Source organism: Schistocerca serialis, chromosome 4 (genome assembly GCF_023864345.2).
Source record: "Schistocerca serialis cubense isolate TAMUIC-IGC-003099 chromosome 4, iqSchSeri2.2, whole genome shotgun sequence".
In the NCBI taxonomy this organism is placed as follows: domain Eukaryota; kingdom Metazoa; phylum Arthropoda; class Insecta; order Orthoptera; family Acrididae; genus Schistocerca; species Schistocerca serialis.
In genome coordinates this window covers 800238009-800265605 of record NC_064641.1, presented here as the reverse complement: position 1 = coordinate 800265605, position 27597 = coordinate 800238009, and the positions used below count along the sequence as shown (strand labels likewise).

Here is a 27597-nt window from a genome sequence, read left to right as displayed (position 1 = left end):
GGAGGCGATCACCACAGCGTGCATATGAGTGTGGAAAGAAACTGGCCGAATGGTGACCGGGGTCAGTGTATGGCTATTGTTGTGGGATATGTAGGAGGATGAAAACAATCTACACCACAGAGAAGCATATACGTTGCGAGAAGCAAAGCAGAGGCAAGTAGCGCAGTGCAGTCGGAGGAGGAGGAGGAGGAGGAGGAGGAGGAGGATGTTGACCATGGCTGTGTTGACCATAAGTGGTGGTGCATGTTGATGGGCAGTGTCGGGCTCAACCTTGAGAGGAGAGCATAGTGTTCGGCTGTAGTGGAGCTGGGGAACAACAGTGGGGCTCCAGACTGCACACTTGGCAGCAGTTAAGATGTAGTGCCACCCTGGAAAGGGAAGCCGGTTGTGGCTGCACCAAGACAAAGGTGCGGGAAATAGCAGCGTTGGGTGCGGTTGGGAATGTCAGCGGCTGGATGGCATTTGAGTCATGGCAGTGTATGCAGTGATCCGGTCTTGACTTCATCAATGTGAACAAGGTGTCGGTCACAGCAGGAGGGAATGCATGTGGGGGATCTTGGTGCCGATAGATGTGCATCACTCTCGTGAGGGCGGCTGGCAGTGACTGCACCCTTGAGGACTAGGCGCAGCTGTTGGCTGCAGTTGATTGTATTGGCAGCTCCAGACATACAGGTGTATGATCTAGTTTAACAGTATTAATAAAAATTAGGTTTTCTTGCCTCTAACAGTGTTCAGTTATTCATATGCAAGTTTATTCTTTCCACATGTCCATTTCTCATATACTGATACACGTGCAAAAACAAAATCTCAGATTTGCAACCCCACAGGGGGCTCACTATTCGTGTGTATGTGCTTGGCTACCACGGGACCTCAGGCTTTACAGCACTATGTTCTATTTCTGTGCTGCAAACCTATACTTTGGCCATCTCATACATCCTTTGACTCTGTTGGATGGTCCTTGGACTGTGTTCACAATTTTGGTCTTCATATCCAATTTCATTCCCAGTGCTATAATCACCTTCTGTTAACTATTATATGGCCCCCCATTATTGGGTTTGACCTGCCACCTCTTCCAAATTTTACAGAAGTACATGGCTGTGCGCAGAAGGTCACCCACTATGGTGTATGCCCCACCTCTGTGCCCTTCCTTCATGGCAGCCTTCCTTTTTGTTGTCATAGTACGCCCAAAACTCAGTGTGTTAGCCATCCCGTTGTGTGTGTGTACAGGGGGGGGGGGGGGGGGGGTCATCAGTTACCTGTCAGGTAGTAGCCTCCTGACTACACAGGAATCACACTGATGGTGCTTGTGCTGTACTCTCCCCATGTATGCCTGTCATGACAGAGGCACCATCACTCCCATCAGTGGATTAGTGGCTAGGTAGCCATTACTGCGGCTGGGTAACGCCCAAGGGGAGAGCCCCTGTTTGGAGTGGGTGGCGTCATGATGGATAGTTCACACATGAAGTGACAAACTTTCTCCTGGTAGTGGTCACATGGCCCTAGCAGTCTCTTCAAATGGAAAGGCCTCATATAATGCAACAAAATAAGATCCCAACATGTTCCCTTCCCTGGCCACAACGTGTAGGGAACGTAGGACTAAATGACAAGGAGAAAAATACTCTCCCCAATACCAAGTCTGTACCAGGACCGATGGGGACACTTTTCTGGCCACAAATCCTTTATTGTTTATCAAATACATTGAAGACAAATATGGGGAAGTTGCAGCCATAGCTAAGATGAAGAGTGGCTCCCTCCTGATTAAAGCATCATCTCCTGCTCAGTCACATGTGCTGCTCTCTTGTGAAAAGTTGGTTGACATTCCCTTGACTGTCCTTCCTCACAAGTGTCTCAGTACATTCCTGGGTGTTATCTTTCACCATGATCTTTTTCAGTCTGATGAACTGCAGGCCAAATTAGAGCGACAAGGTGTGCACTTCATCTGTTGTGTCCATAGGGAACCTAGGGGAAACAGTTGCTACTGGAGCCTTTATCTTGGCTTTCAAGGTTGATATGTTACCTGAGAAGGTCAAGATGATCTACTGATTTGACGTGAAACCCCAATGTTCCTCCTCCTGCAAGACATCACCCTCAGCATTGTGCATACTGGACCCCATTCATGATTGTGGGGTGTGACTTGCGACAGGGGCCTTCCAAACTAGTCCTTTGAACAGCCTGCTGGTCAAGGCTGGAGTCCCTCCATTACCTATCAGGCGCTAATTACAGCTTCTGAATGCTGAATTATACTATATGCATTAGTAGCTTCGCTAATCATCCTAGCTGCTGTGTCCTTTCCCCCAGAAGTGAGTTCTACTCCCACAACAGTGACCCAAAACTGGGTTTACAATTGTTGTACACCTGTAGTGTCTCTGTTCGGAATGGCAACTTCCTCCACTGTTGCCTCTGGTCAGGGAGACAGCGCATCTGCCCCCATGGCTTGTTCCCCAACCTCTGATTTGTCTCAAAGTATCTATTAGTCAAAAAGATTTCTTTGACCCCACAGTTTTTCCTCCGCTTTTTCTTGGCCACCCTTGAGATGTATCCTGGTTCAGAAGTGGTATTCTCCGATGGCTCAACAATCGACAGACGAACAAGCTGTGCATACACACATGCACGGTACAGTGAACTCCACACTCTACAGAAAAGTTGCAGTGTCTTCACTGCTGAATTGATGGCCATTAAACTAGCCCTTAGTCGTGTTTGTTCTGTAGTGATTCCATTAGCGGCCTTCAGGCTATGGACCAGTGCTACTCTCCTTACCCACTGGTTACAGCTATGCATGATCTGTTTCTGACGGCTAGTTGTTTTCTTTTAAAAGCCCTGTCATGTTGGAATTGTGGGTAATGAAGGAGCTGACTGGGTTGCAAAGCTAGTTACCTAGATGCCGATACTGGAAATGGGGGTCCCAGAACTGGACCTTTGGTCGTCTGTACCTCATTGGAAGTCTAAAATCAGAATGGTGTGCCCTGGTCTTCCCAAACTAACTGTGGACAATTAAGGAGACCATGACCATGTGTCAGTCTTTCTTGCACGCTTCCCACAGGAAATCCATTGTCATCTGTTGACTCCACATTGGCCACAGGCGGCTGACCCATCACCACATTCTCTGACATGAGGATCCCCTCAGTGCCAAAGCGTAGCTCGCCTGACACGGCCCCACTTACTCATAGACTGCCCTAATCTTACTGCTTTGAGGTAGAATCTTAATCTTCGGGACACACAGCCTCTAGTGCTCGCAGACAACTCCAAAGCAGTTGGCCTTGTGTTACATTTTGCCTGCAAAGGTGGTTTCTATTCATCTCTGTAAGGTAAGGCTTCTTGACCTCATTGACTGCCTGAGTGGTAGGTCAGGGCCACCCCTCTCCTGCACACTGTCCCCCCCCCTCATCCCCCCCCCCTCATCCTCCCCCTCATCCTCCCCGTTTCGCCTGCTCCCCAGGGGTCCCTCAATGAATGGCCCTTGCTCAGTGGGACGGCCTGGCCTCTGCTCTTCCTATCTTTGTATTCTCTTTGTCCTTTTTCATTTCTCAGTTTTAATGCCTTGTCTTGACTGATCTTTTGATGACTTGTCTGTGATGTCTTTTTTCTGGGCTTTTATCTCTGTTTTGTGTGTGTGTGTGTGTGTGTGTGTGTGTGTGTGTGTGTGTGTGTGTGTGTGTGTGGGCGGGCACGCACGTGTGTGTGTGTGTGTGTGTGTGTGTGTGTGTGTGTGTGTGTGTGTGTGTATATGTTTTAATTACAATTAGGTTTTCCAGTATTTGCCTTTCACCTCCTTCCTTTGACAATCACTCTTGATTTTGCGACTTAATGGATGAAGGGACACATGACCTTGGAATTTAGATCCTTTCACTCCAAACCAAGCAACCAGCCAACAATCAGATTTGCGTGTCACTGCATCTTTGCATGACTCTCACAGATGTTTAGATTAATTGGTGTGGGACACACTTCATAACATGCATGGGGAAGCTGGTTATGAATAGGGGAGGGATGTTAGCTGCCAGTTGAAGCCATTGGTGGCTCCCGTGTAATAACAGGGCAAATTAAATTTGATGAAAATGTCACATAAATTTGAACTCTGAAGTGGATGAACAGTTTGTTGTCTACTCATATTCTCTGAGTGAGTTACGAGCAATACGTTTATTCTGAATCTCTTGTTATAATGAACACACAGACTTAAACTTCCTCTCAGACTGAAACTATGTATGGCACTGCAAGTTGAATTCAAATCTTACATCTTGTGGACAGCTCTTTCTCCAAGCTGCACAAGCACACGTAACAGGTCAACTGTTAGCTTCAGTCTTCCATACTTTTCTTATATTTTTAAAATTGTACCGAATATATGATTAGAAATTGGCTCAGGCAGTCTAAGGGAGTATGTTTGTTCATTGTTTGCATAAAAAAATAGTTAGTACTGATGTTGACAATGAGCTTTGTACAAAAAATGTGTTTACAAGAAAAAGATAAGTTTTTATTTGTGTTACTTTGAGGAGTGTTAGAAGGTGAGGGAGAAATGGAATGAACACTGTCCTAGTTTCATTTCTTCTAGATCTTTGGTTGTTGGAGAAAAGTTACTGGTGGGCAAGTGTTAGCACCCTTTCAAAAGCAGCAACATTTCCCAAAGCAATGTTAATATATATGTGTGTAGCGCTGTCGTGCCAATGGCTCAATGGAAAGTGGTCTCAATAGATTTCTGGGATTAGGAAAAGTTTCTCATTTTTTAAAAACATTCCTTATGTCTGATGTGTGTGTTAAAGCTGCAGATAGTACTCCTAAGCTATACTAAACTTATTTTATTTATTTAAATATTTATTTGCAGGCAAACAATTTAGAGCCATTTTCCTGAGTACAGTGAGGACACGCCGTACTTGTTTGTCAGGAACAAAAGGTTCAACGAGTGAAATGGACTATGGATTTTTATCCAATTCAAAGCTACTTAACACTGCGATAACACGGGCTCAGAGCCTCGTAGCAGTTGTTGGAGATCCTGTCGCTCTTTGCTCCATTGGAAGATGCAGGTTAGTTTCCTTAGACAGACAAATGTAGCACCTGGCATACCTTAAAATAAAATAGGGGTCCAACATGACTTTCACTGTTCATTAGACATATAAATGACGTGGTAGATTTGTATATCTCTGAAGCTGTTACAAATAATGCAGTTTTTTACAGAGTTTTTCTCATAAGGTAGTGGTTATGAAATGCATGGAGATTTGGAAATGGTTCACACTTAACTTCATGAAAAGTCTGGAAACTGGCCCTAAAGATAAATAAATATAATGTAATGCATTTAAATATATGAAAGTATTGTTTGACTATATGATCCCCAATCAGTCACCAGAATCTATTACAACTAAAGAAGTATCTGAGTATCTGTTCAGAGTGATGGGTGCTGTGATGACCTTGTAAATTTAGCTGTGGGGAAAGGGGGATGCCATACTGACCAATATTATTATTGACCGATATTATTATTGACCAATATTATTAAAAAGGTAGGTTGCTACTCACTGTAAAGATAACATGTTGAGTTGCAAACACACACGATGAAAAGACTGGTACATAGAAGTTTCAACTAAAGCCTTCTTCAGAAAAGAAAAATGCACACAGATTCACACAAGCAAGCATACCTCACACGCGAATGACCAAATGACCCATATCTCCAGCAACTACAGCCACAAAAGTGCACACACATTCACACAAACAAGAACGCGCACGCACACACACACGCACACGCACACACACACACACACACACACACACACACACACACACACACACGACTGCTATCTCCAACCGCTAAGGCCATTCTGGCTGAAGCAGGTATGCTTGCTTGTGTTAATGTATGTGCGTTTTTATTTTCTGAAGAAGGCTTTGGCCGGAAGCTTATACATAAGTCTTTTCATCAGGCATGTCTGCAGTTCACCATGTCATTTTTATGGTGAGTAGCAATCTATCATTTTCATAATATTGTTGATGTACCAACCTGGACTTTCCATTGTTTGAGGTTTATTGCAGGTGTTTTTAAGACCGTAATTCCCTTGCAGTGTAGACCGGCTTACGAAGCTCTCATTTGAGAAATTATTTAAATTGACCGCCAGTTTGAGACTCTTATGAAGTTGTATTAATGAAAGAGGTAGAGAGGATTCAGAGAAGCAAAAGGTCTACTGCCATCTCTGCATAAGGGTTAGTATTCACTAAAGTGAGGTGTCGCAGGATGTGGGTACTGCGATGTTTGCGTACGTCTGGTTAGGATTAACCATTAATACGCGCTCATCTGGAGATAGATTGGTCGAAATCTGACGAAGGGTAGCGGTTTGAAGGGCAGAGGAAAAAAAGTGCCAAGGCAAGAGCCAAGGGAAAAAAGCCTCTGCGAAAGTTAGGTCGGGCGGCAAGAGCAGTAGCGGTTGTCTTGCTGCCTACGATAGGTTGTGCAAGGATAGGCTTTGTTAGTAGTGGGTATCATGCATGTCGATACCTTGGCGTTGTGCGTTTGTGCTGCTCGGCGGCTGGCGCTGGGTGCTGGTACAGAGTCCTCGTTCAGCGTCCTGCAACCTGCAACAGTTATGTTTGTTATCGGTCTTGTGTCCGATAGGTCATATACCGGAGGCACAGTGTGAGGGAGTGTTGGGAGATTGTTCGTGCGTCTGTGGGCGAGCTCGTCGGTGTCCCTGCTGTGGCCTGTTGGTCGGCTCTAATAGCAGCTGGTAGTTGCCAGTCAGTATTGCTGATATGCAGGGGCTTACCGACGTTTGTCGCTGTTTGCGTATGTTAGTTTACCATAGGTGGTTATGCCCTAGCTAGCAGTGTCTTTGGTCGCTTGTGTTTCCACCTATGGTTGTGATCGTAGTTTCCCAGAGTGAGGATGAAAGGATTGTTCGAGTGTCTCGAGTTCCTGTATAGTCGTGTGGCGTGTTTCTTGAATACTTCCTTGAGGGTATCAAGGCGGTATTCATGGTGAAGATCCACGGTGCGTGTGTAGCGTGGAGCATTGCTAATGATTCGTAGCACTTTGTTCTGTATGATCTGCAGGCGGCGCAGTCGTGTGGGAGCTGCATATCCCCAGACGGGAGCTGCGTACGTCATCAGAGGTCTAATCAGTGTCGTGTATAAGGACCTCAACACCCTCCTATTCAGTGTGCTTTCCCTGTTGAGCATTGGGTAGAGCTGTTTGAGCCTCGCGTCCGCTCGGTTGGCAACGTATTCGATGTGGTCCCCCCATGTAAGTTTACGGTCCAGCCAGACACCAAGGTATCTGACTTTCTCTCAGAAACGTATTGGGCGTGTATGTAGTGTTATCGGTCTACGGTGTTGGTGTTTGCGCAGTAGTTTCGGTCTGCGTGTGAACAGAACTGCTTCGCACTTGTCGACGTTTACTTTAATACGCCATCGCTCCAGCCAAGGCTCAGCTGTTCTGAGTGCTGTCTGTATTCGTGAGTTGATGTTCGACGGTTTCCAGTCTTGCGCGAGGATGGCTGTGTCATCCGCGTAGACGGCTAACGTCGTGTTTCGTGTCGCTGGGTAGTCATTAATGTACAGGTTAAACAAGATGGGCCCCAGAATGCTTCCTTGGGGTACTCCAGCTTGGATACCGTGTTGTGTTGATTGTTTATCCTGCACGTTAGTGTTGAAACATCTGTTCGTGAGATATGAGTGTATGAGACGTACGAGTCCGTCTGGGAAACCAGCTTCGCTTAGTTTGCATATGAGTCCGTTGTGCCAGAGACGATCGAAAGCCTTTTCGATGTCTAGGAACACGGCCCCTGTGGCTTTGTTCATGTTGTAGCCGTGTGTTATATGTTCGACTACGTGGAGGAGTTGTTGTGTTGTCGAGTGGTGATTTCCTAAAGCCGAATTGCTCCGGTCTTAGGGTGTCGTTGGCGATGCAATGCCTAGTGATACGTTTTAGTATTACCTTCTCAACAATTTTGCTGAGCGAGCACAGCAGACTGATGGGTCGGTAATTTTGTGGGAGGGAGTGGTCTTTCCCAGGCTTCCTGAACATCAGGACCTTGGCCGCCTTCCAAAAGTCAGGGAAGTGTTGGTGTGTCAGGATGGCATTCGTTAGGTGTGTGAGGTATTCTACGGCTTTATCCGTGAACTCCTGGAGGACACGGTTTTGAATGCCATCAGGCCCAGGGGCTTTTCTAGCGTTGGTGTGCTTGATAGCCCATGTGACTTCATTTGTGCTAGCACGTCTGATTTCGTCGCGCGAGGGCTGGGCTACAAATCGTGTAACCTCCTGGTCCGTTTCAAGTGTGAATGCTGGGTCTGAAGGAACCAGATTCGGCATGAAGGGCGCTGCAAGTGTTGTGGCCATAAGCTCTGCCTTCTCCGTCGCGGAGTAGGCTGGGCCGTCTGGTCCTTGTAACGTGGGAATGTAATGTTTCTCCCTGGTGAAGTGTCTGGCCAGCTGCCACACGCCAGGACGTGTGGTATCCAGCCGAGCGAGTTTCTGTCCCCATTGTTCGTTTCTGAATGTTTGGATTTTATTCCGTATTATGCCCTGGAGTCTGTTGACGTGCAGTTTATAGAACGGGCGCCTGGTACGCTGCCAGTATCTCCTGAGGCGGTTCCTCATTGAGATAAGGCCCAGGATTTCCTGGGACAGGGCCGTCGAGTGTTGTCTTGGTGTTGTAAATGGAATGGCGTCAGTCATTGCGTCTTGGACGGCAGTTGTGAGAGCCTCCACAGCCTCATCGATTTGCTGTGTGTTGTTAATTTCGTGGGTGTCAGGAATGCGACTATCAAGCGTTTCCTTGAACAGTGTCCAGTTCGCACGTTTGTAGTTCAGCATCCTGCGTGGTTCGATGTCCTGCAGTGTCTCTTCCATGTGCAGTATTACAGGCATGTGGTCTGAGTCCAGATCGTTTTCAACCGTTAGGTTGAGTGTGCATGTGATGCCCTTTATGAGGGCTATGTCTAACACGTCTGGCCTATGTCGGGCCTGTGTAGGCACGAACGTGGGAACGTCCGGCCCAAGTATAATGTAGTTTCGGCCTAGTGCGTGTTCGTACAGTTTCTTGCCGTTGGAGGTTCGTATTCGTGAGTTCCAATCGGGGTGTTTTGCGTTGAGGTCTCCAGCGGCTATTACCCGCGGTGCCATGTTGAGTACTGTGCTGATATCGCGTGTTACTATGTTTTTAGGAGGATTGTATAGCGATACCAGTGTGGTGTTGGCTCCGTTGAACTTGACCCTAACGGCCGTAGCCTCTAGTCTTTCAAGTGCTGGGAGCTCGATGTTCGTGTGGTCTATGTCTCTGTGTATAATGATTGCCGTTCCGCCTCCCCTCCTGCCATCCGCTCGGTCGGTACGATAGACGCAATAACCTGGGAGGTTTAGTTGTTTGCGAGGCGTAAGCAGTGTTTCGTTCACAAGAGCGATTCGGATACCCTTTCGCTCCATGGACGCGGCCATCTCGGCTTTTTTGTTTGCGATCCCGTTGGCATTCCAAAACAGGATCTGTGTGATTGTGTTTAAGTCTGCGTTTCGGGGCTGGTGTGGTGTATTATCCATGTAGTAGTGTAAAGAGCGGTGTGATAGTGGCTTGGAAGCTAGTCCAGTTGAGCGTACCCGACATGAACTGCATGAAGAGTTGTGAGACACACCCCATAATCTTCGTGACTATTTCGGTGGTCGTGCGTCCGGGGAATAATGTTTCCATTATTCTCTGGAATGTTGTTGTGATGTTGGTCATGTCGGCCTGGGAGTTGTTGGTCGTGTTAGCGGCCGCTTGTTCCAGTGTTGGCGTTTGGTGAGGGCTGGCCTGCGAGTCGGTTGTTCGTGTGGCAGTTGTGGGCGCCTGTGTATTTTCTGAGGTGAGTGGGTGTGTTATGTGGGTTGTTGAGTTGGTGTCCGGGATGTGTTCGTGGGTGTTGGTGTTCTGTTGACTGTGTACTTGTTGTGGTGCGGTCGTGTTCCTCGTGCTGCGGCTGTTTCTCCTTCTCCTCCTCCTCTGGCGCTGTGGTTGTCCCTGTGTGGGTGCGTTTTCTGTAGCCTGTGGTGGGCTGCAGTTCGCGATCTCAGGGGGTAGGGTGGTGTTGTTGCTTGTTTCGTGTGGTGTGCCCGGTGCGGGTGTGGTGTCATTTGTTGTGCTTGTCTGTTGTGTGTTTGTTGCTGGGGGTGTTTGCTGAGCGTGTTCTGAGCTCTGGGGCTCCTCTGACCGTCCCGCGCTGCTGGGGCTGCCAGCGACCGCTCCAGCGAAGGATATTCCACTTCTTACTGGGCGCGGGGGCAGTTTTGGAACTGTGATGGCGGTTGGTTTCGCATGTTTCGCGATTTTGCGTCTCAGAGCTGCTTTGTATGCAATGCACCCTCTGTAGTTTGCCGGATGGGCAGCACCACACTTGGCGCACTTGCGAGGTGCTGTATTGGGGAGTTTGCAGCGTTGGGTTGTGTGACCGCCAGCGCAAATGCGGCAGCGGGGTGCGAGACCGCATCTGATACCCGCGTGCGCATAGCGCTGGCAGTTGTGGCATTGTTGGGGGGTGCGCGGCGTGTTGTACACCTCTACATTAACGACCATGTGAAGAAATAATTTTAACTTCAGCAGGTCGCGGGATTTGGCCGTGTCGGCCAGCTCCGCCATGTAGTTATGTGACGGTCTCGCTGTGCCGAACTCTGACATCCGGTTTACCCGAATGCACTCCCACCCGAGAGCAGAGAGTTTGTTGTGTACCGTGTCGGTCGGGGTTCGTGAGTCTATCCACTTAATCACATACTGTTGTGTTTTTTCCAAGACTGTCCTGTACGTGAAGTGTTCTACCTTCCTTTCTTTGAGAAAGTCCAGTAGATTCGTGTAGTCTGCCTTGTTCGCCACGTACAGTGCGGCGTGTTCCCCGGTGAGCTTAGAGTAGTATGTTGTGGGGCTGTGCTTATTGTTAAATTCTTTGTTTAGGAGACTTAGGTCTCCATAGTTGTGAATGATGACCGGTGGGAAGCCAGTCGCGGTGTTGTTTGTGTTCTGCGTAGCTGCGTGTATGTTTGTGATTGCTGCAGTCGCAGGGTTGTTTGTGTTGGTCCCTGTGTTGTTATTGTTTGTTCGCGGCGTGGATGGTGTTGGCAGCAGCGCTCGGCCGTTGCCTCGTGAGTTTGTGGGCTCACTTGTTTGCGTAGTTGGCTGCTGTTTGCGCCTTGGGCCGACCTGCTGCCACGGCCCGTCTTCATCTGTGTTTGTTGTGTCCTCTGTCGGCTCTGGATCCGGTTCCGTCGGTGCCTGGGCCGCCAGAGGTGAAATAGGGGGCATGTCCTTCTGTTGTTCAGCAGGTGCCTGTGTGTGTGGTGTGGGTGTTTCTGTTCGTGTGTTTTCGCTGCCCATCAGCTCTGCGATCAGCTCCAGCTGTTCCGTGATCTGCTGGTCCTTCAGGGCAACCTGCTCCTGGAAGGTGGACAGTGGGACGGAAATGATGGCGGGAGTAGCCGGCATTACCGCCTCTTGTGCTGCAGCTTTGCTGCGGGTGAGTGGTGGGGAAGCACAGGAACGATCGGACATCTTCGCTGTTTCAGGAGTAATTATTTATTTGGATAGGGAAGGATGGAACACGACAATTTTGCTCTTTTTAAGGAGCGACAATAATGCTTTTTAGCGAAAGCGCTGTGTACCTTGTTCCTACAGAAGAGGGGTGTCCCTACGACCTATCTGCGCGGAGTGCAATGCGCGGCGCAAGAGAGCGCGGGTTGAAGAGAGCGGCCTACAGTGCGCGGGGTTATCCGACGTGAACGGGCCCCTGACACTGAGATTACCCTACCAAAGAACGGGAGAGTCCCGCTGGGGAGATTTGCAACCGAAGTTGCAGGAAGTGGAGCCGAAGCTCTTGCCACTTAGCGCCCGAAAGCGTTAAGCAGCTTGCGCGGGTTCGTGCCGCTCAGAAGAGCGTCACTGGCAGCTACGCCAGTTGTAGCTTATTAGAGACCACTCCAAGGAGCTATCCGCGGGCAGCTACGCCAGGTGCAGAGAGCAGCGTTCCGCTCGGGTCGGCTGCTCGACTGCGAGTTCGCGCTGGTTCATAACTGTGTTGTTTTCTCAACATGAGTGTGTCACAGAATTCCAGTTGGGAACAATGAAGAGTGTCGTTACGTCTCAACAGACTTGCTTTCAAGATTCTTAGAGACCACATACCAATATGAGACAAGAAATGTTCTGCATTCTCCAAACTAAGAGATCTCTTCAAAAAATTCCACAACTTTGTTCACAAAATTTTTCTACGCTTACCTATTGCTTATTGTGCATAGTCTTCTTTGAAATGCTCCACTCCGCAAATGATACACCACTCCCAATGCCACTTCCACTTCCGGAAGCCATCTTGGTATGGCTCTTGCTGGATCACACAAATTGCGAATTTTCTTTTATCTCATATGTAATTGCAAATCTTAGTCCTTTCAGTGGGGTTTTCAGCTTTGGAAATAAAAAAACCCACAGGGGCCAGGTCTGGAGAGTATGGAGGATGAGGCAGCACAATGATTTCATTTTTTATGCAGTGGTCATGTGCCAACAGGGATGAATGTGTGGGTGTATTATCATGAAGAGCCATGATTTGTCTCACCACATTTCAGGCAGTTTCCTTCTTGCATTTTCTTGCAGGTGTCGCAACACATTCTGATAGTACTGTCAATCAACAGTTTGTCCCTATGGCACAAATTCCTGATGAACTAATCCTTCAGTCAAAGAAAACTATCAACATGCCTTTGACATTTGACCTGACCTGACAAGTTGTTTTCACTCTTGGAGAACCTTCCCCAACCCATTGTGAAGATTGAACCTTGGTCTCAACATCATAACCATAGACTCGTGTCTCATCACCAATTATGATACTCTTTTAAGGAACATCACGTTCTTATTTGTATGATACAAAAGCTCTTTACAGATTATGAGGTGAAGGTCTTTCTGGTCTTGACTCATGAGCCATGGGACGAACTTGGTGGCAACGCAATGCATTCCAAGACACTGTGTCAGGATTTTATGACATGATCCAACTGAAATGTTACATTCTTCTGCAATTTCATGGACAGTCAGTCTTCGATTGGCACACGAAATTTTGTTGATGTTCCTGACGTGAGCATTGTTGGTAGGCATCGAAGGGTGTCCTGAACGAGGATCATCTTTAGTTTCCACCGGACCATTTTTAAACATGTGAACCACTCATAACACCAAGTATGGCTTAAGCACTCATTATCATAGGCTTCCTGCACCATTTGGTATGTATCTGTAAAGATTTTCCTGAGTTTCACACAATATTTAATGGAGATGTGTTGCTCTTCTAACTCTACCGTCTCGAAATTTGCAAATTGTGTGATACAACAGTCTACTGAATTTAGCACTGAGTAATAACTAACAGACTACAACAATGAGACTTTCTGCAGTTACACATTAAACACAGGTGTGTACAGGGATGCCAGCTGCATTTCGCTCCAACACACCATTGGCGTGAAATTATGACTGTTCCAGAATATTTTGAACAGATTGTACACCTGAAGGTGACATGCTGTACTGAGAGATGCCTACAATCCTCCTTACCAACAACCACCCATGAAAGAAAGGCATCAAAATCGGAAATGATTCTGATTCACCATGTTCCTGCTCCTTGCAAAGTGCAAATGTGGGGGCCAATAACAGAGTGTAAGTTTTGTAGACAGCTATTATGTTCTTCTTATTACTTTGAATTCTGACATGACAAAATGAAAAATCAACTGCACAATAAACTCTGCACAAACTGATTTGATTTGATTTAGCCAATGAGACAAAATAAAAGTAGTCTTAGCCCCAGTTGCCCACATCAAAACAGAGTTTATTCTGTGGTATCTCTCCCTGACATTGTAGTAAAGGCAGTCAGTAAAGTAGTAGGAGACCCCTTACTAGGTTTTTGTTAGTCTCAATTTCTCCAGAAATTAATGACACAAATACATTGTGTTCTGGCTTTGAGTGCTTAGAGTTGGAGGATTAAATTTTTTGTGGTTTCTTCCCCTGAGTGACATAGTGTGTACTTAGGGAGTTGTTTCTGTGTCCCCATCATGTGCAGGTGTTTCCTGAAATTCACATGGCGTGTCATTAGACCTACCAGGCATTCAGTCCCTGTTCCAGCCCAGAATTGCACAACTTTTAAAACACGATGGTGAAAACATGATTTCACAATCATTAGCTTTCCATGTTTTTGTTTTTCGATTTTAATCCAATATTCTACTTGTTGCCTCCTGATCCACCTACATAGTTTGGGTTTTATTATTGCCTTAGTGATGGTTAAGACAATTTCTGACTCAAAAAATGGAGTTATCTCCCCTGACCTGTCCAGTCTATCAGCTTGTTCTACCACTAATTACAGAGTTACAAGGGATGCACAGGAGGCTTAACCTGTTGTTGCTTTCTCCTAGCCTCCCAAGGGCTTCATGAATACCTCAGACAGCTTTCCCAGAAAGATTGCACTCTCTGGTCAAGACTGCCCAGCTCCAGGACCTTCACCTGTTTTCGACCCTTCAGTAAACCAGACTATCACATGAATGGTATCTTGATTCTTTCTTCCACAGCTCTTACTTCATATGGTTACAGAGAAATATTTTTGTAAGCAGCTGGACATTATTGCGTGGTTGCTATTCCTATGTTACCAAATGTGTTGTACTAGTGTGTGATTCCAGAAATCCTAAAGATTTCCAGTTTTCAGCCTGTAAGCTCCTGTTGCAGCTCTATTGTAAAGCTTGCCTCACATAGAGTAAGATTCACCAAAAGCTTACTTGCCAGCTCATATGACAGCTCCCTTGCAGGCTCTGTCATCTGCTACCCAATTGCTCTGCAGGGAGCTGTGCATGTTTCCTGTGATAGCTCCTGTACTATTTTCCTTGTGAGGCCTTGTAAGGTTTCCTGAATGCTATGTGCTCTGGCCTGTCAGGACTCATTTTTGGTGTCTGATGTAATAGCCTGTTGAACAGGAACACTCAGGCACAGCCATTTAACCCTCAAGACCAAACAGAATGTCATGTGCCCGCTGGTCAATTTGTGATCTTTCTCAAACGATTGTAAAGAAACTATTTGTTAAAAAAATGATTCTCACACATGTTATAGTCTCATTTGTCAGCTTTACCATTACGTTAATGGCTATTGTTATTCTGATATTTCAGGATTAAGTAAACTACTGCAAAAATTTTGGAAGGTTTGCATTAAAAAATAGAGGTTGCTATGTAACTGTGATTAGTATATATTAGGCCACATGTTGCTGTGTACGAAATATAGCTAACATAGTGAATTATTCTTCTAACTTGGAATGATATTGCTAACCATCATTGATCTTGAGAAAATTGATTGTATGTAAAGTGCTTTGTCACGAAATCACATGCTAGTGAAAAATCCAGAGTAAAATATTCACAAAATTCCTTTTATTTCATAAACGACTGTAGATATCGGAACAATATTTTGGCAAATGATAGTACCGGATGATCAATTCGGATTGCCTCTCTCTTTGCTCTTGGCCTGTTGCCATCTGAAGTTAGGCTTGGTACTGAAACTAGATGTTAATAAATAAATTCTTTGCTCAATGAAATTTTGATTTCTAACAATGGGAACCCCAGGTAGGAATATCAACAATGTATGAATAGTTAGTTTGCTACTTACCATAAAAAAGACATGTTAACTTGCAGATGGGCACAGACACTTACATGAAGCTTTTGGCCACAGTCTTCACCAGAAAAAGAGAAACACACACTTTTTTATACGCACAAGCAAGCACACCTCATGCACACATGATGGCTATCTCTGACAGCTTGGGTCAAAATGCAACTGTCACATAGAAAGCAAGCAGCAATCTGGTGGGGGCAGAGAAGGGGAAGGGAAAGTAATGTATGGGTGGGGGGAGAGAGACGAAAGCTGTCTGGCGGAGTGTGCAGGGACTAGAATGCCAGCAGGTGAAGTATCAGGAGGTTGTAGGAAAGTTACGGCTTCAACCTGCAGTAACATACTGTCCCCACACCCTCCACCCAACAGTTTCCACCCCCTCTGTTCTATCATGTCCTCCCCATTCTTGTCTCCAGTCCTCTTTGTTTGCTGCCCTCCGCCAATGCACCTGCCCATTTTTCCCCATTCCTCTCCTTTATCACTCCTTTTTTTCCCTGCCTTCCTGCCCCTCACAACCTTCTTGCGCTTCACCTGTTGACATTGTAGTCGTTGCACACTCTGCCAGACAGCATTCGTCTCTCCCTCCACCCATACACTACCATCCCCTCCCCTTACCCGCCCCCTACAGGTTGCTGCTTGCATCCTACCTGATAGTTGAATTCCGACCCAAGCTGTCAGAGTTTGCGGTCATGTGTGGATAAGGTGAGCTTGCTTGTGTGTATGAATGGTGTGTGTTTCTTTTGTTGATGAAGGCTGTGATCAAAAGCTTTATGTAAGAGTCTTTTAACTGTGCCTGTCTGCAACTTTGTGTGTCTTCTTTACAGTTAGTAGCAGTCTATCTTTTCCTACATTGTAAATTTTGATTTCTCGTTGTTTAATTTAACTTTCTGACTTCGCAGTTCACTGTGAATCAAATTTCGTGCTATGTTAGTAGCAGTCTATCTTTTCCTACATTGTAAATTTTGATTTCTCGTTGTTTAATTTAACTTTCTGACTTCGCAGTTCACTGTGAATCAAATTTCGTGCTATGTATCCCAAAAACATTTTGTATACTTTATCGTGATGTTTTCCAATGTAAGGAGGCTTTACGGTGTCCAGTCTAGTAGTTTTTTCTGATAAACTGCTGTTGAAAGGTTTGGAGAAACTGCAGATTTGAGATTGATGTGGCTTGTATATAAGGAGCCATTAGCAGCACGTCAAAATTGTTTCATCAGTGAGTTACACTGGTAATGGAGAAAATATTGTTTTGAGCCAAAAAGAAAATTTCAACATTTTGCTTACAGTGCTGTAAGGAACTCTATTCATGAGACTTTCTCGTATGTAGCAGACATTACTGTAGTGCCAATTAGAACACAATAGGTTGTCATTACACATGTTGTATCTTGAAATGATCATATGGCATTGATGGCCTGGAGTCCCCACCTGGGAAGGTTCGGCCACCAAGTTGCAACTTCTGTCAGTTGACACCACATAGTGCGACTTGCGTGTCAGTGATTATGAAATTGTGTCGGGGGCAACACAACGTTCAGACTCTGAGTAGAGAAAGTCCCCCCACCTGACTGGGTATCAAATCCAGGTCTGCTGTGTGGAAGTTAGACATTCTGACCACTCAGCTAAGGATGTGCACATTTATGTCATAATATGTGTCCATTATTTTCTCTGTTTAAGTGCCCATACGAAATTTATTCAGTAGTGTTTAATCAATGTACATCCATTGTTTTAGATAGTATTTCATTTCAGAATTGAAAAACAGACTCCATCTCATAACAATTTGTGACAACAGATAGGCAGTAATGGCCATTTATGCTATCAACATGTTTCATTATTGTCTAACAAACTGTCACTCATGCAGCTTTGTGGTTACTAGGTCACTGTTGTGGCAACCAGTGTTGAAGATACTTTTTGCATTTCCATCTCTTTGTACTGGATGGTGTACACAAATCATGAAGAAAAGTTCACTTTGAGACCCTATCACTTGTACTCAGCATCCATTCATTACTTCTTGCATTCACTGTCATGTTGTCAGACCAACTGGTTTATAATTGCACCTACTTCAGTTCATTGCCTCTCAATACTTCGGAAATTGGCATGCGTGAACACAGGTTTGTTATTGTCATAATACTGATAAGCGTCTCACACATTTGTTGATGGATTTCATTCTGTCAACATGTCCAGCAAGTGGTTATAATATGTGAATATGTGCAGTTGATTCACATAGTGTGTAACCATGTAAGTAATGAATACACATGCATGCATGCATGCATGCATGCATGCATGCATGCATGCACAAGCACACACAGCAGCCACAAAAACATTCAGGTCTGTGAAGCATCTGCAACATACACTCACTTATTTTAAGTTCACACTCGTCTTTCTATATGCGCAAGACCTTAGAATTTGATAGATTGCCTGCAGTTCTTCTAAAGATTTTGTATTAAGGCAGCATATAGATTTCAATTTTAATTATGCATTAGCATCCTCATTTGGAATGGGTGTACATTGTAGTGGCTTTTTTTTTTTGTGCCAGTAGGATTTTATGGGAATGGATATCTTGACTTCAGTTATGGTTGAGGATGAAAAGGAAGATAATATAAATGCTATAAACACTCTGCTACCATCCAGGGAACACCAACTTTAGAGCTCTAATGCAATCAATGACGGTGTTTGCTCAGATTGTAAATCAGAATAGAATAGGCTCTGTTCATCCCAATGATTTTAAACTGCTGGCTTTTTTGTCTGTACTGCAGTATGAGTGATTTATTAGCATAGATCATCAAGGTTGGTACAAATAACTTGACACATTTTTCAACTACACATTTTGAAATAATTATCACAAAAATAATTTGAAACCATCTCAAACTTATTTGTCTTATATTTACCTCTTTATATGACAGTGATTTTTTTTTTTCATGACAGTGACAATGAGTTAATAAATTGGATATAACTTTCTCAGTCATTACCTTTGCATAGTCACAATGTAAACTTGGCGTGTTTATACTATATTGTAATAAGCAAATTATTAAGACTTCCTTTCTATCTTCTTTTAGGAAAGTTTGGGAGCGTTTTATAGAAATATGTAACCAAAATAAGAGCCTCTTTGGTATAACATGGGCACATTTGCGGAGTCAGCTGGACACAGTTGAATTGAAGAAGACATATACATTAAATCCACTTGCACCGGAGTTTGTGCCACGGCAGTATCAGGCTGAGTCATATATAAGGCTTCCAACACTATTGGGGCCATTTAATTCGCCTCCCCAGCCTTTTGTTCGAATTCCTGCCCAGCCCCCCCCAATCACAGCTATTCCACCCCCACCATATGTACCGTACCATGTACATCCTGCAGCTGTGTACTATTATAATCAGCAGGCACAACCTCCAGCTCCTCCACCCGGTATTTCGGCTGCTCCAGGATTTTTCCCTTTGAGGCCACCTCCTTCAGTGTTTCCCGTGGCACAAAGCACTGGCACTCTTCCACCTCCTCTAAACCCTTGGGCATTAAGCATTCCATTGATGTCTCCATCTGCGCCAGCATTGCTACCTAGGAAAAGACAAGTTCGACCTGGTCCTCAGTCAGCACCAGACGAATGTGGACCTGGTTGCGTAATTCCTGCTGCCAATTTCTTGCGTCCATCAAATCTGGGATTGGGAGATCCTGCAGCAGCAGCAAATTTGTCTGCACCAACTACCACCACAATTCCAGGAATAGATCTGTTAGGAGGACGATCCGTAGCAGATAAGCCTGAGCAAATACAGTTTCTGCAAAATGTTCACTTTCCTGAACGACAGTTGGCACAGGTAAAGTATAAAAGAAATACACTTACTTAAAAGTATTCTAGCATGCTTATGTGATTTAGGATAGTAGCTATATTGACACATAGTCACTACCATATTTTAAATATTTTGCTTTAATTGCCCACAGGGTGACTATACCAACCTCCTCCCTCCTGGTGTAAGTCTTACAGACATGCTTCAGTCACAGGAAAGGCAATTACAGTGGTATCATCAGTTGCTTGACTCCTTTGCACCTGAAGTAGCCAACAGGTAATCATAATATATATATTTATATCTTACAAATGTCTGCTTGTGTCTGTGTATGTACGGATGGATATGTGTGTGTGTGTGTGTGTGTGTGTGTGTGCGCGCGAGTGTATACCTGTCCTTTTTTCCCCCTAAGGTAAGTCTTTCCGCTCCCGGGATTGGAATGACTCCTCACCCTCTCCCTTAAAACCCACATCCTTTCGTCTTTCCTTCTCCTTCCCTCTTTCCTGATGAGGCAACAGTTTGTTGCGAAAGCTTGTATTTTGTGTGTATGTTTGTGTTTGTTTGTGTGTCTGTCGACCTGCCAGCACTTTCGTTCGGTAAGTCACATCACCTGTGTTTTTATATATATATATATATATCCTGATGAGGTAACAGTTTGTTGCGAAAGCTTGAATTTTGTGTGTATGTTTGTGTTTGTTTGTGTGTCTGTCGACCTGCCAGCGCTTTCGTTTGGTAAGTCACATCATCTTTGTTTATATATATATATATAAAAACAAAGATGATGTGACTTACCAAATGTAAATGCTGGCAGGTCGACAGACACACAAACATACACACAAAATTCAAGCTTTCGCAACAAACTGTTGCCTCATCAGGAAAGAAGGAAGGAGAGGGAAAGACGAAAGGATGTGGGTTTTAAGGGAGAGGGTAAGGAGTCATTCCAATCCCGGGAGCGGAAAGACTTACCTTAGGGGAAAAAAAGGACGGGTATACACTCTCGCTCGCGCGCGCGCGCGCGCGCGCGCGCGCGCCCCCCCCCCCCCCCCCCCCCCCCCCCCCCCCCCCCCCCCCACACACACACACACACACACACACACACACACACATATCCATCCACACATATACAGACACAAGCAGACATATTTAAAGACAAAAGACCCAAACTCTTTGTCTTTAAATGTGTCTGCTTGTGTCTGTATATGTGTGTGTGTGTGTGTGTGTGTGTGTGTGTGTGTGTGTGTTCCATGCAATGTCCATTGTTAACAGAGAAAGTAATTTTTGTTTTCATTGTAAACAAAATCTCCCCTACATTATTTAAATAAGGTAGAATAGTGTATTGCACTAACTTTAGGTTGTTGTAGCATATGGGCAAATAAGAGTATTTGTGGCACTAAGATAGGTGGCACCTGATGACTCTCTGGAGAGGCACCATGTATACTACATTTCAGAAAACTGTTTCCTTAACTCTATCCCTTTTTGGTGGTGGGGGAAGGGGTGGCATTTACATATTAGTGTTAACTTACAAGGTGCAGGAGGAAAGCTTTTATTAGGGGCAAATGAATGGATGTATAGATGGCAGGAATGTATCAGAAGTCTGTATTATAAAGAAGAATTTTACTGTATTGTGACAGAAATAAAGGGGAGAGTGGGTGTTTGAAATTAAATGAATCACTAGCGTAGTTGGAACATGATAGTCTGTTGAAACAATTCAACAGGAAGTATGTGGTATAGAAACTACCAGCTGTTTCACGTACAATGCTTGGGGAAGCCTGCAACTCACATAGCAGATTTATCAGCCATTGCCTCTTCCGTCTACCACAGGATGGCTGCAGATGCCTCCCATGAGAGTTTCACATACGACCCTGTGCTGAGTTTGCGGCTCCCGCTACCTGTGTGTCGCTGTGCTCGATCCTCGACAGTAACACTGTGCACTTGACTCCTGTACTCTGCAATTGAATGCACAGGTGTTTTCTTTTGAGTTTTTTGTCAAGTTTCCATTCGTTATTTAACACGCGAAGGATCAATGAGTTTTTTTTTGTGTAGATTTATACAAAACAGAATATTTTATGGAATGTTGGCTTGCATTCGTACAAAAATTTCCTGTTCTCTGCGTTCCCAGTGAGCCAGTGGTACATACATCAGTGAAGAAATTTCAAGAGACTGGACTGTGTTAGACAAAAAAAAGGTCTGCAGATCCCAGTGTATCAACTGAAAATGAATTTGACGAGGCAGAAGAGCCTTGGAAAGAAGTCTGAGAAAATCAGTGCTCTGTTTAGCACTTATGACTGGTGTATTGGTAGCACCTGCTCTTGGAGCTGTGCACAAAACTTCGACTGAAACCACACAAAATAACAGTAGTGCCTTGACTAATTGAGATTCTTTTGCGTTATTGCAACTGGCTGTTACAATTTGTACACAATTAAAAGGTTGATCCTGAAATGCTCTTTTTATGAAGAATGGCTGCATTTGTCATGATATGTAAATTCATGGACTCATTGGTTATATCAACAGCTTCTGCATGATGTGAAAGCAGGATTGTCATGTGCAGTTAGTACAAGACATATTATTGGACAAATCTTTTGCCATGATCAGGAGTGTCTCTGGTGTGCGAATGATATAATGTATCCTTTTGTAGAGAACTAACACCCAACGAAAAGACCTAGGATTATTTCATGCAGGGCAGTGCAAGACCACCCACTGACATTCCTCCAGTGACAGTAGTAAGAAGTGTTTTTAATGACAGGATATTTGACTGGCCTCCTTGTTCTCCAGGTCTAAATCCCTGTGATTTTTAGCTTTGGGGAATGTTAAAAGATAAGGTATATGCAAACAGTCCCCATACACCCAAAGACTTTGACAGCCGAAATTCATCATATGTGTGGTAATGTGTTGAGATGATGTCAGTCTACTTTTGCCATAGAGAGACATCATTTTGAGCACCTGCAGCAAATAAAGATAAGCTTGATTTAGTCAGACTACATCATTATTTATGCTCAAGTCGGGGGAAGAGCATACAGCTGTCCTGGGCCAGATGCAGGGGAACAGCCAGTAAATGTGCCATGTGAGCTGCAGGCTTCCCAAGGCATTGTACATTAAGCATCTTGTAGACTGTTTCATCAGATATCCAGAACACATTAAACAGGAGACACGCCGTCTGATTCCCAGATAAGCGTAGTCACTTCTCTATAGAAAAGGCATTAGTGTAGATACATGTGAGAACTGTCACTTGATCATTTTGCCATCTCATGCCTGTCAATTCATGATAATAATAATAATACAGATAAATGGAAAATTGCCGTCCCATGCCTATAAATTTGTGGTGGTAATAATAATAATAATAATAATAATAATAGGCAGAGATCAGAACCAACCAACACACAGAAGAAACCCACAAAACCAGCATGGCAACACAGGCTACAGATCAGAATAGAAAAACTGAGAAAAGACATCGGACAGCTAACACAATTTATAAGAAATGAAATATCAGACAAAAACCGAAAAAGGTTAGATAAAATCTCACAACAAGACGCGATAGAGCAATTAGATGAAAAGAAGCAGGAATTACAAGCATAGGCCAAACGACTTGGAAGATACAAAAAAGTGAAAATAGAAGGAAACAAGACCAAACATTCAACACAAACCAAAAGAAATTTTACCAGGCAATAGATAACACACACATTAAAATAGACAATCCACCAAACATAACAGACATGGAACACTTCTGGAGCAACATATGGTCAAACCCGGTGCAACATAACAGACATGCACAGTGGATACAAGCAGAAACAGACACATACAAGATGATACCACAAATGCCTGAAGTGATAATTTTGCAACATGAAGTCACCCGAGCAATTAATTCTACGCACAATTGGAAAGCCCCTGGAAAAGATAAAATAGAAAATTTCTGGCTAAAGTAGTTCATCTCAACACATTCACATCTAACTAAATTTTTTAACAGTTAAATTGCAGACCCATACACATCCCTGATACACTTACACAAGGAATAACTTCTCTGAAACCTAAAGATCAAGCAGACACAGCAAACCCAGCGAAATATTGCCCCATAACATGCCTACCAACAATATACAAAATATTAACTTCAGTCATTACACAGAAATTAATGACATATACAACACAGAACAAAATTATAAATGAAGAACAAAACGGCTGCTCCAAAGGAGCACGAGGATGTAAAGAGCAACTGATAATAGATGCAGAGGTGACATATTAAGCTAAAACTAAACAAAGGTCGCTACACTGCGCATACATTGATTACCAAAAAGCTTTTGATAGTGTACCCCACTCATAGTTACTACAAATATTGAAAATATACAAAGTAGATCCTAAATTGATACAGTTCCTAAACATAGTAATGAAAAATTGGAAAACCACTCTTAATATCCAAACAAATTCAAATAATGTCACATCACAGCCAATACAGATTAAGCATGGAATATACCAAGGAGAATCATTAAGTCCTTTCTGGTTCTGCCTTGCTCTGAACCCACTATCCAACAAGCTAAATAATACAAATTATGGATACAATAATACTGGAACATACCAACACAAAATCACACATTTGCTATACATGGATGATCTAAAACTACTGGCAGCAACAAATCAACCAATTACTAAAGATAACAGAAGAATTCAGCAATGATATAAATGTGGATTATGGAACAGACAAATGTAAAAAAAATAGCATAGTCAAGGGAAAACACACTAAACAAGAAGATTACATATTGGATAACCACAGCGACTGCATAGAAGTGATGGAAAAACAGATGCCTATAACTATCTAGGATGCAGACAAAAAATAGGAATAGATAATACAAATATTAAAGAAGAACTAAAAAAAAAAATAGACGAAGACTAACAAAAATACTGGAAACAGAATTGACAGCAAGAAACAAGACAAAAGCTATAAATACTTATGCTATACCAATATTGTAGTGAAATGGAGTAACACAGACCTAGAATCACTCAATACACTTACATGATCACAATGCCACAAATATACACTCCTGGAAATGGAAAAAAGAACACATTGACACCGGTGTGTCAGACCCACCATACTTGCTCCGGACACTGCGAGAGGGCTGTACAAGCAATGATCACACGCACGGCACAGCGTGGCCGTCGAATGGCGCTAGCTGCGCAGCATTTGTGCACAGCCGCCGTCAGTGTCAGCCAGTTTGCCATGGCATACGGAGCTCCATCGCAGTCTTTAACACTGGTAGCATGCCGCGACAGCGTGGACGTGAACCGTATGTGCAGTTGACGGACTTTGAGCGAGGGCGTATAGTGGGCATGCGGGAGGCCGGGTGGACGTAACGCCGAATTGCTCAACACGTGGAGCGTGAGGTCTCCACAGTACATCGATGTTGTCGCCAGTGGTCGGCGGAAGGTGCACGTGCCCGTCGACCTGGGACTGGACCGCAGCGACGCACGGATGCACGCCAAGACCGTAGGATCCTACGCAGTGCCGTAGGGGACCGCACCGCCACTTCCCAGCAAATTAGGGACACTGTTGCTCCTGGGGTATCGGCGAGGACCATTCGCAACCGTCTCCATGAAGCTGGGCTACGGTCCCGCACAACGTTAGGCCGTCTTCCGCTCACGCCCCAACATCGTGCAGCCCGCCTCCAGTGGTGTCGCGACAGGCGTGAATGGAGGGACGAATGGAGACGTGTCGTCTTCAGCGATGAGAGTCGCTTCTGCCTTGGTGCCAATGATGGTCGTATGCGTGTTTGGCGCCGTGCAGGTGAGCGCCACAATCAGGACTGCATACGACCGAGGCACACAGGGCCAACACCCGGCATCATGGTGTGGGGAGCGATCTCCTACACTGGCCGTACACCACTGGTGATCGTCGAGGGGACACTGAATAGTGCACGGTACATCCAAACCGTTATTGAACCCATCGTTCTACCATTCCTAGACCGGCAAGGGAACTTGCTGTTCCAACAGGACAATGCACGTCCGCATGTATCCCGTGCCACCCAACGTGCTCTAGAAGGTGTAAGTCAACTACCCTGGCCAGCAAGATCTCTGGATCTGTCCCCCATTGAGCATGTTTGGGACTGGATGAAGCGTCGTCTCACGCGGTCTGCACGTCCAGCACGAACGCTGGTCCAACTGAGGCGCCAGGTGGAAATGGCATGGCAAGCCGTTCCACAGGATTACATCCAGCATCTCTACGATCGTCTCCATGGGAGAATAGCAGCCTGCATTGCTGTGAAAGGTGGATATACACTGTACTAGTGCCGACATTGTGCATGCTCTGTTGCCTGTGTCTATGTGCCTGTGGTTCTGTCAGTGTGATCATGTGATGTATCTGACCCCAGGAATGTGTCAATAAAGTTTCCCCTTCCTGGGACAATGACTTCACGGTGTTCTTATTTCAATTTCCAGGAGTGTAGAATACATCACATACATTCAGCAACAGAAAGATTCACATTAAGCAGAAAGGAAGGAGGAAGGGGATTTATCGACATAAAAAACCTACATTATGGACAGGTAGACAATTTAAGAAAATTCTTTATAGAATGAGCAGAAACTAGCAAAATACACGAGGCAATCACTCATATAAATACATCGGCTACACCATTGTAATTTCATAACCACTTCTACAACCCTTTAGATCACATAACATCAACAGATACGAAGAAAGTAAATTGGAAAAAGAAAACGCTACATGGCAAGCACCCGTATCATCTAACACAGCCACACATCGCTCAAGACTCATCCAACACATGGCTAAGAAAAGGCAATATATACAGTGAGATGGAAGGCTTCATGATTGCAATACAGGATCAAACAATAAACACCAGATATTACAGCAAGCATGTTATTAAAGATCCCAATACCGCAACAGATAAATGCAGACTTTGCAAACAACAAATAGAAACAGTAGATCATATCACAAGTGGATGTACAATACTAGCAAATACAGAATACACCAGAAGACATGACAATGTAGCAAAAATAATACGTCAACAACTTGCCATACAACATAAACTAATAAAACATGTTCCCACATACAAGTATGCACCACAAAGTGTACTGGAGAATGATGAATACAAATTATACTGGAACAGAACCATTATAACAGATAAAAAACACCATATAACAAACCTGAAATCATACTCACCAATAAAAAGAAGAAATTAACACAACTATTCGAAATATCCATACCCAATACAACAAATATACAGAAGATAACAGGAGAAAAAAATTGAAAAATGCATCCAGCTGGCTGAGGAAGTCAAGGACCTGTGGCATCAGGACAAAGTTGACATTATACCAATTATATTATCAACTGCAGGAGTCATACCACACAATACCCACCAGTACATCAATGCAATACAGCTACATCCAAACGTATATATACAACTACAGAAATCTGTAATTATTGATACATGTTCAATTACCCGAAAGTTCCTAAATGCACTGTAACATATACCATACAGTTAAAAGGAAGTCGCGCTTGATCAAGGTCCGCGTCACTTTCCATTTTTAACCAGACATAACGTCTGAGAAAGGAAAGAATAATAATACAGTTAAATGGAAAGGGCGCATCTAGAGATACTGACTGAAAACCAGTTTGCCTCCAGAAAAGGTAAAAGTACCACGGAAGTAGTTCTTACTGTGTGATTAGTAATACTGACAGTACCAAATGAATTTACTTGCTGCAGTAGAGTATGCACTGATTTGGAACTTCCTGGCAGATAAAACTGATTCCCAGACTGAGATTTAAACCTGGGACCTTCCTTTATTACAGGAGTGCTAGTCCCATGAGATATGAGATATGCAGGAGAACGTCTGTGAAATTTGGAAAGTGGGGGAAGAGATACTGGTGGAAGGAAAACCATCAGGGCAAGCCTTGAGCTGTGGTTGGAAAGCTTAGGCAATAGAGCACTTGCCCATGAAAGGCAAAGGTCCCAGGTTTGAGTCCTGGTCTGGCACACAGCTTTAATCAGCCAGGATGTTTCATTTCAAATAAATTGTCTGATATACTGTAACTTAAGTACCGAGATTGAAGAATAATTTGAATTATTTATGAAACAGAATTTTTACTGCCGTATACGCTTGTGTGAGAATTACTTTGGTGCAGCAGTCAGTTAATCAAATGAACTGTCATTTTATTCTCCTATATATTTATATTAGTGTCCATTCACATGCCATTTTCATTTGCTGTTAAATATATAATTTAAATTTTTTAATGATTCAATGGTAACAACTA

At 44.2% G+C, this 27597-nt stretch overlaps 1 protein-coding gene across 1 annotated transcript in view; it reads left to right on the top strand.

Annotated features, from left to right (window-relative positions):
• Window positions 1–27597, top strand: part of LOC126473389 (probable helicase with zinc finger domain) — a 143890-nt gene that overhangs the window by 99603 nt on the left and 16690 nt on the right. The window contains exons 15-17 of the mRNA XM_050100397.1: window positions 4814–5012; window positions 18632–19382; window positions 19507–19628. Coding sequence (XP_049956354.1) covers window positions 4814–5012; window positions 18632–19382; window positions 19507–19628 — 1072 coding nt within the window. The remainder of the gene's footprint in view (window positions 1–4813; window positions 5013–18631; window positions 19383–19506; window positions 19629–27597) is intronic.